At 44.2% G+C, this 16,176-nt stretch overlaps 1 protein-coding gene across 1 annotated transcript; it reads left to right on the top strand.

Moving 5' to 3' along the window:
- Nucleotides 1–415: 415 nt before the first annotated feature.
- Nucleotides 416–16,176, top strand: HHIPL2 (HHIP like 2). Its single transcript, XM_048299784.1, is given in 13 exon segments — nt 416–967; nt 5,283–5,695; nt 5,698–5,930; nt 7,224–7,260; nt 7,263–7,359; nt 7,694–8,043; nt 9,288–9,355; nt 9,357–9,421; nt 10,241–10,390; nt 12,378–12,458; nt 14,871–14,953; nt 15,727–15,773; nt 15,776–16,176. Coding segments are annotated over 13 exon segments (2,277 nt in total). The 5' UTR covers nt 416–662; the 3' UTR covers nt 16,124–16,176.

The following is a 16,176-nucleotide window of genomic DNA, read 5'->3' as shown; positions in this document are numbered from 1 at the left end:
TCAAATTGTGCTGATGCCTTAAATTTTTTTTTTCCTTCACTGTTTCAAAATTCTCATTTTAACCCTGAATTTGTACCTGGATTTGTGGGTAACAGCAATATCTGTAAAACTTTCAATCCTGAAGTTACTTGTTCCTGTGGTTCATTGCTGCCTTAACTTGGTTGTATTTTATGACCCCCGTTCAGTCTTTATGAACCCAGACCCAAGTTTGATGCATTTTAAAAGCTGAGAAAAATGGTAGTTAGGAATAGAAAATTGTTCACTTGTGCCTTGTAAAAGGGGAGAGATTATCAAGTTCTGTGTATAGGTATATCATATCTCATGTTTTTGTTATTCATATTTCTGGGTGAAGGATTTTTCAGCCAATTTAACCTAAAATGTAGGGATTAGATTTGTGAGTACTTCTAAGGGCAGGAGAAATGTCCAAAGGGGAGGGTTCAGCCATGTGACGTGTGAAATACCAAAGAGGCAGCCTGGAGGGTGTCTCTGATGCCAAGTAGTAAACTTCAGAGAGAAAGGAAGAGGGAATGTAAGCAAACCTCAGGGAATGCTGAGCTCCAGGGCTGGCAATTAATAAAACACAGAAGCTGAATGAACCACGCAGTGAAGAAGTCTGGGATTTCTATACATCTGCCTAAAGAAACCTACGCTGAAGGAAGTGAATGCTTGGCCACAGGCTGGAAAGAGCAGAAGCGGCTCTGGAGTTTCTTTTCCTTGCCCACATGTGTGGTTGCCTCTCCTTGCTGTGCCTCACAGGCACTCTGCTGGGACATCCTGAGTGTCTGGATTATGGGCCGCCTTTCCAGCCCCCTTTGCCCTTGGAGTTCTGCTCTGCCTATGAAAACTTTGTCTGCTATGACCAGGAGAGAGACAACAGCATTGCAGCAAAATACTGGGACATCATGGATTACATGGATCCCCAGGGGCATAAACTGTGTGGAACATACATCAAAGATATCCTGTGTCAGGTAGGGAAGAAAAATACTATCTGTGTCCTACACTTTGGGCTGGTTTGGGGGTCAGTTGTGGTTCTGACAGCCTCTTTTAACCAGCTGTGGTATTGTGAAGGGAGGTGTGGGAGCAGGGGAAGGGTGGGCTGGCAGGGAAATGGCACCTAATCCTCAGCAGGCATTTTGCAAGGTGCTTTGTGTAAGGTGCATCACTGGAATCTGGCAATATATTTATGAAAACATTGCCCAGTGAGGATGGTGATTTTCCCATAATGAAGGAGAGAATTACAGATCAGTATTTACCCTCCGCTTGCAGCTGCAAGGTGCTGGATTGCAAGTTCTACAAAATCAATGATAGGGGAATTACAGGCAAAAATGTTTGGATCTCTGGACTGCATGGAGGATATTTTTTGGTTGTGTTCCTGCTGAGGATGCTCCAAATGGTGTACTTGTCAAAGTAGAACAGAATTTCACAGGCAGTGGTTTCACACAGCTGCTGCAAGGTCCCGAGGCTGCAGTCAGTGTTTTCATCAGTGCTGTCTCCCCACTGCCCACCCGGCTCGTGCAAAGTGTGCAGGGAGGAAGGACCAAAGGCACTTTTCTGCCTGAGCTCCTCTGCATCCCTGAAATCAGAGAGCAGGACCCACCTGCCTTTTTAGCAACTGTTAGTCATGCCAAGCTGCACTCACTGCATGCCAAAACACAAAGCAACCAAAAGACACAGTTAATCCTTCTAAAAACATACAAAACTCTTGTAGTTAGTATTTCCTGAGCTCTAAAATGTTATCTGTGTACCAAAATGTTTCCACTCTTTTTGGATGCTGGCAAGATTTTGGCATCTCCTTGGGGTGGGGGATACACCTTTTCAGCACTGGGGCTGAAAAAAATAGCAGAGTTCTTTGTCATTTTACAGTCGGTAAACCAGCAAAAGATGTGTTACAGATTCTAGCAGAAACACTGGTGTTGATGTTGTGAAGGTTCTTCTACATGATTCAGGGAGAAAAGAAACATTATAAAGATTACTCTTGCTTCTTTGATTCCTCATTCTGCAGGGCACAATGTAATTTTGCACTATTTCTAAGTGTATTTTGTAGAAAAAAACCCAAACCGCCCTTATTTTCTTACAGATTTTCAAAGTTTTAAGCTATTACTCTTTTCCTGATTTTTTAGAATAAGATTGCTGTTGAATTTTTGAGGAGGAGCTTGTGACTGTGATATGTGTTACTCTTCCTGGTCAAGTTGGTAACAACTTGAAATGAGATTGGGTTGTCTGCCAGATATTATTTCCCTGTTGAATTAGTGAAAAGAGCAAAGATTTACCAAATGGTTTTGCTTTAGTGAAGTCACATGGAAGGGATGGAATTCCCTTCTGCCACTTCCACAGTATCCTCACAGTTTGGAGCAAAACAAATTTTGAGAAAGTGGTGTAGGTACTTACTGATAAACCTGAATAGTAGCTGCTCTAATTTAGCAAAGACAGCATTATTTCACATTTTTTGGGGAGATCAGAGCAATGGCCACATGTGGTAACAAAGCAGCTCATTCAGTCAGGTGTTCCTTTAGTGCCAAAACTCACTAAAAGCCAGACAACCTTCCTGGTTTGGTAATGAGTGGGGTGCTGAGTGTTACCCAGAGGAAGCTGGGTTTGGCAACTGCAGAAGTTTCACTGGCCCTGCAGAGCCCAAGGAGGAGGCCAAGGAGTTCACCTTACCTTGGCAGTGCAGCTCAGTGTTTCTTAATGGTCAGGGGATTAAACAGGGATGTGTTCTGGACCATGGATTTGCTGCTGTCACTTGAAACCAGATTAATTTCTCTTAAAAACTAACAGGTTAGAAGAAGCATCTAAAGCAATCTGGCTCTGCTGGTAGAGATCAGTCTGCATCTAGCAAGATCTGGGTCTATTTTAGCTCCCTACACTTGTTCTAAGCATTTAGAGATTTAGACCCTCAGCTGAGCTGTTCTAGGATTTAGCTTAAAAACTGAGTATGAAACTCTGAAGAATGCTTGTAATATTGTTAAAGAGGTGCCGTGCAAGTTGCAGGGCTAGAAAATTTCCCTGGATGCAAACCTTGCTACATGTGCTAGAGCAGCCGTTTGGCTGGTAGCTGACAGAGTGCTTCCCTACTCAGAAAACTGCTACAGGAGGGGCTTAAAAAATCAAAAAGGCCAATTAAGCCTTGTTCAAGCTGACTGAAAGGCATAGGATGCGAGCCAGTGCAGGGAAAGCAGCAGATCTTAAAACCAGTTTTAATCTGAGGCCTGATTTGATTGCTGAATGCATTCTCTTTATGAGAAACTATTGCAAAGCAGCAGAGAAGTATCAATATGATCTTAGCAACTTCTGCTCTGTTGTTTTTATAAAGTGATGAGATTGATTTTCCTTCATGCTTGAGTGAAGTGAAAGGAGACAACCAAGAGTGGCTGCAAGGCCACCTAATCCTGGGAGTTTATACAGACCCTGAGGAATGGCCTCCCTCTCATATATCTCGCTGGATCCATGTGCTGCAGGTGTTGTTTTGGCAGGGAAACACTGTGTGGGAGGCCCCACGGCTGGAAAAGCATGGCAGCTGCTCAGGGATGCTGCTCCACTTTTTGGAGGATGGAGTGTAGGAGACCTTTCTGTTGCAGTCTGTTAGCAGAACAGAGTTGAGGAAGCTCAGAGGCACTGAGAATACTCCTTGTTTCAAAGGAAGTTGGTTTTCTCTTTTTCTTTCTCAGGTTGCTGGTCCAGGAGCTGGACTCTGTTCACACTTATTTGAGAGAAATTAAAAGAAGTTTTAAAGGTGTTAATGAAGTAATCACTTCAGAAGAGGACTGAGAGTACAAAAAGACAAGGACACTCACCTGAAGCTTTGACTTTTGGGGGTGACTCAGGGCCTGGTGGTGCCCTTCCTCATTCTGGGAAGACCTTAAACATGGGAACAATGGTGTGGTTCTGCCAGCTGGCACTGGGCTCAGACAGTAAGGACAGGCCTGGGGAACTTGGCTCCCCTTTGCAAGGTTGGAGACTTTTGATTTGGGAAGAGGGAGAGGTTCCTTACAGATGTGATGTGGAAGCACAGAAACCAGGTTGTTCTGTGCTGCTTTCTGGTAACCAAATGGCAGCAATGAAAAGTGAGAAGCTTCCTACACCATCCAAAAGTATGGCCAAAAGTCCCTGTGTGTTGCTGTGAGCAAAGAGAACAACTTGCTTGGAAGTTTGGAATCAGGGTCTGTAGTCTTCACATTAAATATCCTGGGAAGGCTGCTACTTGCACCAAAAAAAAAATTTCAATCCTTGTATAACTGCCCAGATTTTTAAAATTAATTCTGTTTAATGAAGCGAGCTTGTTTAATGAGGCAGAAAAGTTACTAATGTAGTAGTTCTTTCCTGGGCTGTGTATGTACTTATCTTCCTCCATCTGTGCCCAATAAAGATCTGGATAGATTGTTCTGGGCTGCTGGCACGAAAACCAGTAAAATAACATTTCTGTAGAATGTAGCCTCTTCTTCTTTAACTTCTGCAACCTTGTGCTGATTAAAACACAAGTGGGATTTGAATGGCAACATTTTATGGAAGTTCTGGCCCAGAATGTTTGCAAGATGAGGAGTTTAAATTTTAGACACAAATTCAAACATAGTGCTTGATTTTCAGAATTTACCCTACATTTTACATAGATAAACACACTTAAAGGTATTTGAAGGAACATAATTTTAGATCTGTATCACTTGAAAATGTTGCCTGCAGTATTTTTTTCGTGATGGTCACAGGAATTGCATGAGATTGTATTTAATTATTTGAATCAGTTTTAAATCTTGCCTGCAGTCTGCTTCAGTAATACTGTGCATGTATCAGATTAATTTAGCCTGTATATTAATCAGTGTACATCTTTAGCACCCTACAGTTTCTTCTGGCAGTTTCACCTGCTTTTTTTAACCTGGCTCCTATTACCTTCATCTACTCCCTCATTTTTCTTCTGGGGAAAGTAAGCCCTATCCATCTTCTCAATGTCACTTGGGATATTTACAGAGCTCTGTCAGGTTTTTTCCCTGCTTTGATCACCTCCTCCAAGACTGCTCCGTTCCACCTTACTAAGCCTCCACACTTGTACTTCTGTTGGGAAGAATTTTGGTGCAGCTGACTGTGCTTTGATAAAGGAAACTGCTACTGACCTCTAAGTCCATTTTGGCCAGATTCTGAGTGACTTTCTACAGCTCCATTTCATAGGGGGCTCTTTATGTTCTCTGTGTTGCTAATTTTTCATTTTATTAACCAGTTTGCTCCCCTGAAGGTATCTCAGCTTCTCCTGGATGAGTGTCCACAGCCACATCTTTAGTTTCCTTTACTTTCTGGGAATGCTCTCCATATGCTGCACATCTCTGTGATGCAGAAAACCCTTGGACCCCTCTAAGAAGCCTGCCAGGACTTTGTTTCGACTACTGCTCTGAGCTTCACCTCAGCTGCTACTCTGCCATCTGCCTGCTGACCGGTGACAAGCACATCCAGGAGTGCTGCGAGACGAACAGGAGCCGCTTCTGCCACCTCCTGCAGCTCCAGGATGAGGATAACTGCTTCCCCCAGGTGCTGCAGAACTCGGCCCTGAGCCGCAGCTTGGGCTCGGTGCTGGAGGAGCGTGGGGGCTGTGTCCAGCTGCGCCTGGCCGAGGTTGCCAATGGCCTGAGGAACCCAGTGCTGATGGCCCACGCCGCTGACCAGACCCACAGCGCCTTTGTACCCAGGCAGCTGGGCCTTGTCTGGGTCTACTACTGGATGGCAGCCAGCTGGAGGAGCCATTCCTGGATATTCAGAGGATAGTGCAGGCTACCCCATGGCTGGGGGATGAGAAGGGCTTCCTGGGGATGGCTTTCCACCCCAAGCATAAGGACAACAGGAAGTTTTAGATCTATTACTCATGTAGATAAGAACTGAGTGGAAAAGATCAGGATCAGTGTATTGAAGGCTTTGGTATCTGATCCAACAAAGCTGATCCATGTTCTGAAAAGTAAAGTTCATGTGGAATGCTACTCTATGCCATGATAAGAAATCATTTTCCTCTGTCCCCATCCAACCCCCAATATCAACACAGGCTGGGGATTGAGAGCAGCCCTGCCAAGAGGGACTTGGGGATGCTGGTGGGTGAGAGGCTGGACATGATCCAGCAGTGTGAGCTTTCAGCTGAGAAAGCCAAACCTGGGCTGTCCTGCGCTGTATCCGAAGCAGTGTGGCCAGCAGGTCAAGGGAAAGGATTCTGCCCCTCTACTCCAACTTCAGGAGATCCCACCTGCAGTGCTGCATCCATCTCTGAGGTCCCCAGCACAGGAAGGACATGGACTTGTTGGAGTGAGCCCAGGGGAGGCCACCAAGATGATTAGGGGCATGGAGCACCTCTCCTATGAGGAAAGGCTGAGAAAATTGGGAGTGTTCAGCCTAGGAAAGAGAAGGCTTTGGGATGACCTAATTGCAGCCTTCCAGGAAGCCTTCCCTTCCTGAAGGGACCCTACAAGAATGATGGACAGGGACCATTTGCAAGGGGTCTTGTAGTCCTTTGTAGTGACAGGACAAGGGGGAATGGTTTAGATTAGAGATTATGAAGAGGGTGATGAAGCCCTGGAACAGGTTGCCCAGAGAAGCTGTGGATGCCCCATGCCTGGATGTGTTCAAGGCCAGGATGAATGGAGCTCTGAGCAACCTGGTCTAGTCGAAGGTGTCCCTGCCCATGGCAGGGGGTTGGAACTGGATGATGTTTAAGGTCCCTTTCCAGCCCAAACCAGTCTATGATCCTATGATTCTTTCCATTTGCAGAACCTGCACATTCCCAGTCACCCTGGTTCAGGTGTGTGACTGGCCTGCTATGAAACTGTCAGCGTCAGGTTGGCTCAAGGTCACACAGCAAACCAAAGTGGATTGAAAAGACTCAGGAACTAAGCTTCCAAATTGTCTTCTCTCCCTATCTTGTACTCTTGTCTTCTACAGAGCAGTAACAGCCCTAAGTCCATTACGGAATTAACATCTGCCCTAAGAGGTTTGTGCTGTTGGAGAGGACATTCCACTACAGTACTATACACTCATTTTATCTGTCATGTGTGTACCTGCCCTGTCCCCTGCTAAGAAAAAAGCTAGTTCTTTCCCTTCCCTTCCCTTCCCTTCCCTTCCCTTCCCTTCCCTTCCCTTCCCTTCCCTTCCCTTCCCTTCCCTTCCCTTCCCTTCCCTTCCCTTCCCTTCCCTTCCCTTCCCTTCCCTTCCCTTCCCTTCCCTTCCCTTCCCTTCCCTTCCCTTCCCTTCCCTTCCCTTCCCGGAATCTCCTGGAGCTTGAGGAACCAGCTGCAAATCACAGCTGCTCTTTGGTGTGGATGGCTATTTGTATGTATTCACAGGGGATGGAGGGAAAGCTGGAGACCCTTTTGGAAAATTTGGGAATGCTCAGAACAAGTAAGCAGGAAGACAGGTGAAAGCTTTGAGCTTGTTCACCGAGGTTTGGAAAGGAGACAATGTGGAAGAATAGAGTAAGAGTGCTTCCTGAAACTACTCGTGCATCTGCAAGTCTGTCCAAAGCAATATCTCAAAAATGAAAATTTGACATGTTGAAAGCCAAGTTGTTTAGAGAAGAGAGAGTTTTCTGGCTTAAGCAGGTTGCAAGACACACCAGTACTGGTTTGTTTCTTTCAGATTACTTTTCCTTTGAAAATGGGGAAGGAGAAGAAGAAAATTTTTGTGTTTTCAGCTGGCTCTCATGCTGGGGTTTCTTTTTCCGCCTTCTCTTTAGGTGTACTTTGTTGGGGAAAGCGTTGAGGACTGATGTGGATGGAAGAAGCCCTGATGGGAAGCGTTACTGCAGCCCTCCTCATAATCCATTCGTGTCTGATCCCAAAGCCCGCCCAGAGGTTTATGCCTACGGGGTCAGGAATATGTGCTGCTGTGCAGTGGACAGAGGGGACCCTGTCCCAAAAGAGGGGACAGGGAGGATATTCTGTGGGGATGTTCGGCAGAACAGGTTTGAGGAAATTGACCTCATTGTTAAAGGAGGGAACTATGGCTGGAGAGCAAAGGAGAGGTTTGAATGCTATGACACAAAGCTTTGCCACAATTCCTCCTTGGATAAGGAAAAACTTTCTTGTAGGAGATTACTTTATCATATGTGTATATTTAGTGGCCTGTAGCACTGTTTTTCCCGTGAAGCTAAATAATCCAGTGGTGTGTATTCAATGGAGATTGTTTGCTTCTTAAGAGAAGAAATCCCTTCTCCCCAGCCCTGCTGTGTATGGTGTGAAATGATGCTCTGCTTATCCAGGGAATTCCCTGCCACATACTGCACTGGACAAGGTGTTTAAATTCAAAGCCTGTGTCTTTTGTGGACAGTTTTCCCAGTGAAGCCAGGAAGGCAATGGATTTGATTTAAGCAGAAAGTGATAACTGTGTTTTCTTCAGAAGCTCTGAGCCGTGACTGTGGCTAAGGGCAGTGGACCAGGCTGATGCTGAGCCTCTGAAACAAACCCTGTGGCAGAGGCTGCTTGGTGCTGCAGCAGAATGCCCAGAAGCTGTGCTCTGGGTCTGACTGTGGGTGTGGTGGGCAAAAATCACTTGCTGCCTTTAAAAACCAGAAACTGGTGGCCTTTGTAAAGCGCTTGGCAAAGCACGGTAGAAGAGCTGAGTATTATTATAAAGTTCCTTAAGCTGCTGGGTGAAGACACCTGGTCTCAAGGTCATGCAGATGTTCCTGGAACGTTTGGATGAGCAGACAAGTGCAGAGTTTGTGTTATTGACATTAATGCAGGGAAAAAAGTGAGGACAAGAATAAATCCTGTGGAATCTGATAAGTCAACACAAGAAAGGGCTGAATTCAATTTTAACATTGCCAGAGGCAGAGTGTTTATTTTACAAGTCTCATAACACAAAATTGAGAGAGCACACTCATTCACGTTCTGTGCTGTGTCAGTGAACCCACTAAGATGTTGAGCTCACTGGCAATTTTGATCTTATTCCCTTCTCTAAAAACACTGGAATTGGTAAAGATGATGCCTGCTAAAATGACTGGTACAGTCACAAGTAAGATAACACTTGCTGCAGGCTGATGCCTTCCTGCATCGCTTCTTGATGCAAAGAATCTTGGTTTTGTGTGTTATGGAAGCTCATCACGACTAAACCTTGATAAACAACTACACAGAGATGTCCTTAAAGCCCCTGGGTCTGTTCTGTCCTAGAGTAAACTGCTGAATTACTATGGAAATTTCACTAAGCACTTTGTTAAACTGTACTGGTACTTCTAGTAATTTTTGTACCTGTCAGTGTCATTGAGCAGCTGCTTTTTTATGCTCTCTGAAAGTAAATTTTCTCACTTTTTATTTCTGTGTGTTTAACAGATGACATTCTGCCAATATTTGCATATGGCTGCAGTGTGGGCAAGTCAGTTACTGGAGGCTTTGTCTACAAGGGGATGTGAATCACTCAACTTGAATGGCCTTTATATTTTTGGTGATTTCATGAACTGTGGAAGGTATCTTTTCAGCTTTATACCGGCTAGCGCTTGTATTTCAATGCCTTAGAAAGCCTCGAGCAGCCTTGAGAGGTAGCACGGGCAATCTAGCACTTTAGTAGCTCTAAAATCGGTACCTGAATCAGCTGCAGAGCAAATACCATCAGCAGAAGCAAAGAGGGAGAAATATAGCTCCCTGCTCGCTCAATTCCCTGCAGTTAGAAGCCTTCAAATGAGACAGACGACCAGAGATGTTTACAGGAAGGTAGCTGAGCTGAGAGAGAGCGTTTGCCTCCCCTCGACCATCTTTTATTCGGAGAAGGGGCAAGGGGATGACTGGGGGCGGACCCGGGGTGAGCGGCCAATCAGACACTGCTGAAGAGTCTGAGTTACATTTGGCTTTGCCCGCGCTTGGAACAAAGGGACTCGGAGCACATGTCTTTGGGAGGGGGGAGGGGAAGCTCAAAACAGGCAGCAACAATGAACGGGTGAGATTGATTGTTTCCTCTGCAGCACCCATTCTGTACCCACATTTGCCTTGTCTGGGCAAATAGGTGCATTGGAGCACCCCAAAACCTTTTGGGCTGGAGTAAATAAGAATCCTGGAAATCACTAAGTTCTGTGTTTGACTATTACAACAACATTTTTGTTGGATTCTAAATTTCCTCCATTTCAGAATCCTTAGGATAAGTTAGCTTTTGTTCAGGTCTGTTTCTCCAAAAGCCAGCCAAGAGTCACAGTCTTCACTGACTACTTTTTTTGTTTCAGTAATGCCTGATTTTGACAGGAACTAACTTTGATGATGGAGATATAAAACACAGGGGTTTATTTTTCATCTAGTCGACTTATGGCTTTACAGGAAGATGAGAAGACAAATAAGTGGAAGAAGCAGGATATCTGCATTGGCAGCACAACAGCTTATGCTTTCCCTGGAATGATCAGCTCCTACAGCAAATTCATCATCTCATTTACTGAGGATGAAGCAGGTAGGTATCGTGCTGGCTGCACCTTCATTGGAAACTGTACTGTCAGTTCTCTCCTGTAGGGAAAATGTGGAAAATTCTGTGGCTCCTGAGACATGCCTGGAGAGCAGGCAGTGCAGAGAGGTTTGTGACTGGCTCAACATGGCAGGTAGGGTTGGTCTGTGGCTCAGGAAGGCCTCCTGCCCTGCAAGGCTGTTGCAGACCAGCTTGATGGAGAGCTCAGGAGACAAAACTTCATGTGAAACATTCCTTTTGTTGTTGTTTTTTTGTGCTATTTCATTAATCAAAGGACCACATCAATGCAGTTCACTTTTTCATTGCACGACCTCATCCTCACTTGAGCTCTTAGAGCTTCTCTGAATTTCTCCTGCTTCCTTTGCACAAATTCCTCAGTCTTATTCAAACAACAGCACCTCACCCTGTGGATTATAGACCAGGGCTTTATTTGGGGATCAGGAAAGACACTCATTTCAAAATTTAATGTAAAGGCCTCAGCACATGGAACACTACTTAGGTCTCAAGGACCATATCTCTCACCAAGGTGGAAGTACCAATGTGCACTTTGTTCACTTTTCTACAGCCTCCTGACAGAGCTATGTAATACAAAAAGCAGCTGCAAGTTTTTGGAGAACACAGGTGTGCTTTAGTGCTTAAACATTCGACAGAAAAGATATTTGCTTGCCACGAAAAGATCCTAGGTCATCTGCCTAACATTTTCTGTCAGACCTGCATGGAGATGCAAGTTTTGTTGTGAAATGTGTACAGTTCTTAACTATTCTAACAACATGGGGAATGAGTGGATGTTAAATATCTCTTACCCTGGTGGTCTTTTTAGAAACCATCATGGTGTTAAAGACAACAACGTCTTTGCTTCTTGCAAGATACTCTAATTTCTCTTTTCCCTGGATATTGTTCTAGTGGGTGCTGAAGGAAAGGCACAAGGAGCAGTTGTCTTCCACAGCTACCAGACAGAAATAAGAAGCTTCTGTCTCCCACAGATTAGACAATGTAGCTCTTGCTGAATTTTTGTCCTTTTTGGTATGACTATGAGATGGAAAATATATTTCTTGTGTGGTCTTCCCCTCTATTTGTAGCTTCTGGCTGCTTCTTTGGTACAAACAAGTTTTAAAAAATATGTATTTATACAGAGGAAAGTAACCTTTGGAGAGGCACAGAGGTGAGGTAAAGAATGTGCTGCTCAGGCTCTCTGCCTGAATGAGAGCTGCTGGTTCTGTGTGGAACCCTGCTGCAGCCAGGAGGTCATCTGGTGTCTCTGGGAGGCCACCTGCACAGGCTAGGGTGAGAACAAAGCCATTTCTTGGACATAAGGTGTCGCGATAGAGGGGAAGACCCAGACGCTCAATATGAGTGATCAATGGGAATCTGATTTATTGATTGTACCAAAGCTCCTTATATACTAACAATAATAGGCTTCATGCATATTCGTAACAGCGCATTCTAAGTGGTTCACGTCGTCTAAGCTGATCCTAACCCCTCCTTTAGTCCCCCTTCTGTGGTCAGCAGTTCTCCTTTTTCTCTGGCCTTCTAACCACAGATGTCTATTGTTACACTGCCAAAACCTAACCTTGCTGGCTCTGCAAATAAACCCATAGTTCAGCAGTAAGACTCAATGGTGGTTCAGTTATTGAACAAGATACATGTAATATTCTGTAACTTCAGTTGTTAAACAGGATGTGTGGTGCTTTGTTCTTATGAGACCTTGCTCAGCTAGCTGCAAGGGTCTATGTGCCCGTTCTCACGTAGCCAGCCTCTCAGATCAGTAAGCTGCAGAGAATCTGTATATCCTGAATCTATATGTCCCTTTTCACGTAACCAATCCTTCACAATAAGGCACGGCTGAGGGAGTAACTGAAGGGGTTTTCTTTTCTGACCACATGAATTCCTGAAAAGCCAGGAAACAGGGAAATGAAGAACTGGGATCCAGCTTAGGCACTTGAATCTAAGACCAGTTTTCTTTTTTCACTTCCACTTAGGTGAGCTGTATTTTATGTCTATTCTTATCCCAGTGCCTATGCACCACATGGATCACTCTATAAGCTCATTGATCCTGCAAGGTTTGTAATTAAAGACAGATTTCCATGCCAAATTCTTCTATAATTATCATACACTCGCCAGCAATTACAGTAAAAGAATGCCAAGTACTACTGATAAACAATATCACTGACATCTGCATCCAGTCCTTGGGTTTTGTTCACCCACTGTACATCAGGTGCAACTTTAATCAGTTTGAGTGAATTTATTCCTCACTCATCGTATCTGTGCACACAGAAACAGGAAATAGAGTTCAAATTCCTTGAAGATTTGGGAGAGTTAAGGATTAAAAGTCTCCTTGGTTGAATATCTGAATTATACCAAAGCAATGTTTTCAAAATGACAGTCCATATCCTTCAGGGTCATTGCATCAAATATCTATGATGCACTTTATTATAAATAAAAAAATGAATGGCACTCCACAGTTTAGTTTTCTTCACAAAGATGAGAGAAACATGGTAGTTCATGCAGTGCTCAAATAATAACTGGAGCCTAAACATGAGTTTTTCCAAGCAAAATGTTTTTCCCCATTAAGCAGTTATCCCTGCTAAAGTCTGTTTTTACGACAATAAGCACACTTATGTAATTTTTTTGCCTCCCAAGCTTTCCGATTTTGCTAAAAAACATTACATGAGTTTCAAATCACTCTGTAAAGTAGACACAGTACAAATGTGTCTGTGCTGTTGCAGAGACTAGCAAAATGAAGGAAACAAGTTATGTTTTCTTGAGAAGTTAAATCCAAAGCTAGATAGTTAACTCAAGCTGTGTACCAAGGTGATGGGAATAGAACTGGAATCTTTTACTGCTTGAGGAGATTTCTGCCTTTAACATCTTATCATTTGCCAGGAAGTGCATTAACTGTGGCTGACCAAAATGTAATATTTTCAACTAAATATTTATTTATTTATTATTTATTTATGTATTTGTGAGCTTGCATAAATATCAAGAGCTTGAGCAGAGTCTGTCTATCAAAAAAAAAAAAAAAAAAAACCCAACAAAAAACCACTCTGTTGTCTCTGTGCCACTCCCCTTCATGTGCCATGAAGACCCTGTGCTTTTGAAGCTTTGTGTCCATCACTTCTAGAGCAGGACCAGACACTTATTCCCTTGGCTCTTAGGAACATATTCCCGCATTTCCCGGTTCCCCTTGTTTGCCTTAGCCCGGATGGGGCTGTGTCAGCTCTGCCCTGGTGTGTTTGCACTTTGCAGGCGTGCCCAGGGTGTGCAGAGCTCCTCTGGAGCCTGAGCAGGCTCTAGAGAATAGTCCTGCCACCACCAGCTCCTGGGGTGATTCTGGTCTCCTCACGAGTCTTTCTCCTTTGCATTTTACTGCTGTTTAAAGATTTTTCCTTTTCTGTCTCTCTGGCATAGCTGGCTTCTCTGCTGGGTGCAGTCCCAGGCAGTGAATCCAGCATTCCCTGCCTCCTGCCCGCACGGCGGGAAGTGCGCTGGCACGGACAGCAAGCCACACAAAGTCCTGCTTCCAAAGCATTGCCAGGGCCACTGTCATGTGTCTGATGGCGACTCAACTTCCCGAGGAACCTGCCAGGAAAGCTGATGGCAGCAGTGCCGCTTGTCCCGACTTCAGCTTGCCTCTCTAGTAGTACTCTTGGAGACAGCAGGGTGGCACCAAATTCCTTCTGTCCGGAGCAGAGAAAACGAGCTAGAAAGCAATCTAAAAATTAGAGAGGAGAGAGATTGGGGGGGAACCCCCACAACAACCCGCCAAAAAAATCCCCACAAGCAATGCCAACAACCCTGCTTTAGTAAATTTTTTTTTTTAATTGAAATGGTACGGGGGAAGCACTTGGCTCTTGCTGCTGTCTGAAGGAGAATGCCAGTCACAAGAAAATGTGATTGCTTAGGTCATGCTTTGCTTTGCTCGGTGCTGTCAAGCATGCCAAATTGGAAGAACCTGTTCTGATTTGTCCTACAGCAGTTCCCTTGGTGGGTAACAGCAAACACAGGTGTGTTGTGCTTCTTTGTACCTCTCTTCCCGTTTCTTAACATGCAACATCTTTACCTCAGGGAAAATGTGTTTGGGTGTTTTTGTTTCGGTGCTTTTGTACTGTGGGAAGTTGTCAGAGAACAGCAGAAGAGGAACACAGACACATTTCTTTGCAGTTGTTGCTTCCCCCCTCTTTGCCTGTTCCTTTCCTTTCTCACCCCTCTTGCTGCAGCACTCTGTTGTATCCAAAGGAAATCCCAATGAAGGTCACATTCACCAGCTGCTGTTGGGACAGGGATTTTATGTCTTGCCAGGCCTGTGTCAGGCTTTCGAATTCCACCTGTGCTGCACTTCCAGGTGCCTAAAGTACTTTCATGCCTTTTCCACCAGTGGCAAATGACAACAGGGGGTTGGTGTGTGCCTATGGAATAAATAAACTTCCCTAACAATCTGTCAGATGTTTGCATCTGGCTTTCTGTTTTCCAAGGAGAGCTCCACCAGGGAAGTGCAAATACAAGCCTGTTCCAGTGAAAACAAAGAGCAAGTGGATATCATTTGTTCCATGTGCAAGTAAGTTGTCAGGCTTTGATTCTAATGAGAAGCAAAACATAAACTTAGAGGCATGTGATTGAAATCTTTAGCAGTCTTAAAAACTAAAGCAGTGAGCAGGAGCAATCCTGAAGTCTGGTTATCACATTTAATGTGTGCTTCTGCCATCTACTCAGTGCACTGACTTTTCTTTATCCCAACCTCTGAGTTTTTCCGTAAGTTTTGCTAAGTAATAGTGTAAATGGGCACCACAAGAGAACTGATGACTTTGATTCAGGCATTGGATGAGGTCTGGGAAATTCTGAGCTTCTGTCCCTGGCTCTGAGACAAGTTCCTTGAATCAAATAATCCCTTCTCTGTACATCTGGGTGGAGTCAATTTTCTTTTTTCTTAAGTGCATCCTGTCTTAAAGTCCCATGCAGCCAGGGCAGGAGTTACATCTTGAGTAGAGACAGTTGATATTATCTTGCCTGGGATTTCCAGATATTAGTGTATTATGAACAATTCATATTGTTATGTCTGCCAAAGAAGTGTGCAAGGTTTCATCATATTCTGTCTGGAAGTAATTTTCCTTAAACGTACATTCTTAATTTCTAAAATTAATCATTTTATTTCCAAGAAAACCAAGGGTCTTTTGATGGAAGAAGAGAGGTTTATAGTGTGCATTTTTTCTTTCATAATTTCAGCTATTTTTCTTGACTGTAGCTCTAACAAGGGTTTCTATCAGTCATATCTCTGAATTAGCCTTTTGCCCCAAAGCAGGAATGCTGAACCATGTTAATTACTTTCCTCAGAGACTGTCCTTGAGCTGCTAAATGAACCTTCAACAACCAAGCCTCCAAAAAAAAATCTTCTACTCTCACTGCAGCCACCCCAAGAGTATCTTCTAAGAAAATTAAAAGGACCCCATCCACCAAAATAAAAGCATCAACAGTGAAAGCAGCTCCATCTGGTAAAAGGGAGACAGACAGTCAAAGTTGAGGCCAAACCTCACAAGGAAAGAAAGTTGCACACAACTCCAGAACTGCACCAGCACCACCTTTGCCAAGAAAGAAGAGCTCCCACTTAGCCAGAACTAAGGAGGTTCTTCCAAAGAAAGCAGCACCAGTTAAGGGAAAACTGGAGAACAGGAGGAAGAAGGAGCTTTTGAAGCTCAGTGATGTCCCAGAAAAAAAAAAAAATCATGTATAAGACAGTGAAACTATTGAGTAGTGATGAAATAAAAGAGAATTTGGCTGACTTGT

The sequence above is a fragment of the Corvus hawaiiensis genome, chromosome 3, assembly GCF_020740725.1.
Source record: "Corvus hawaiiensis isolate bCorHaw1 chromosome 3, bCorHaw1.pri.cur, whole genome shotgun sequence".
Taxonomy (NCBI): domain Eukaryota; kingdom Metazoa; phylum Chordata; class Aves; order Passeriformes; family Corvidae; genus Corvus; species Corvus hawaiiensis.
This window is presented reverse-complemented; position numbering and strand designations above follow the sequence as displayed.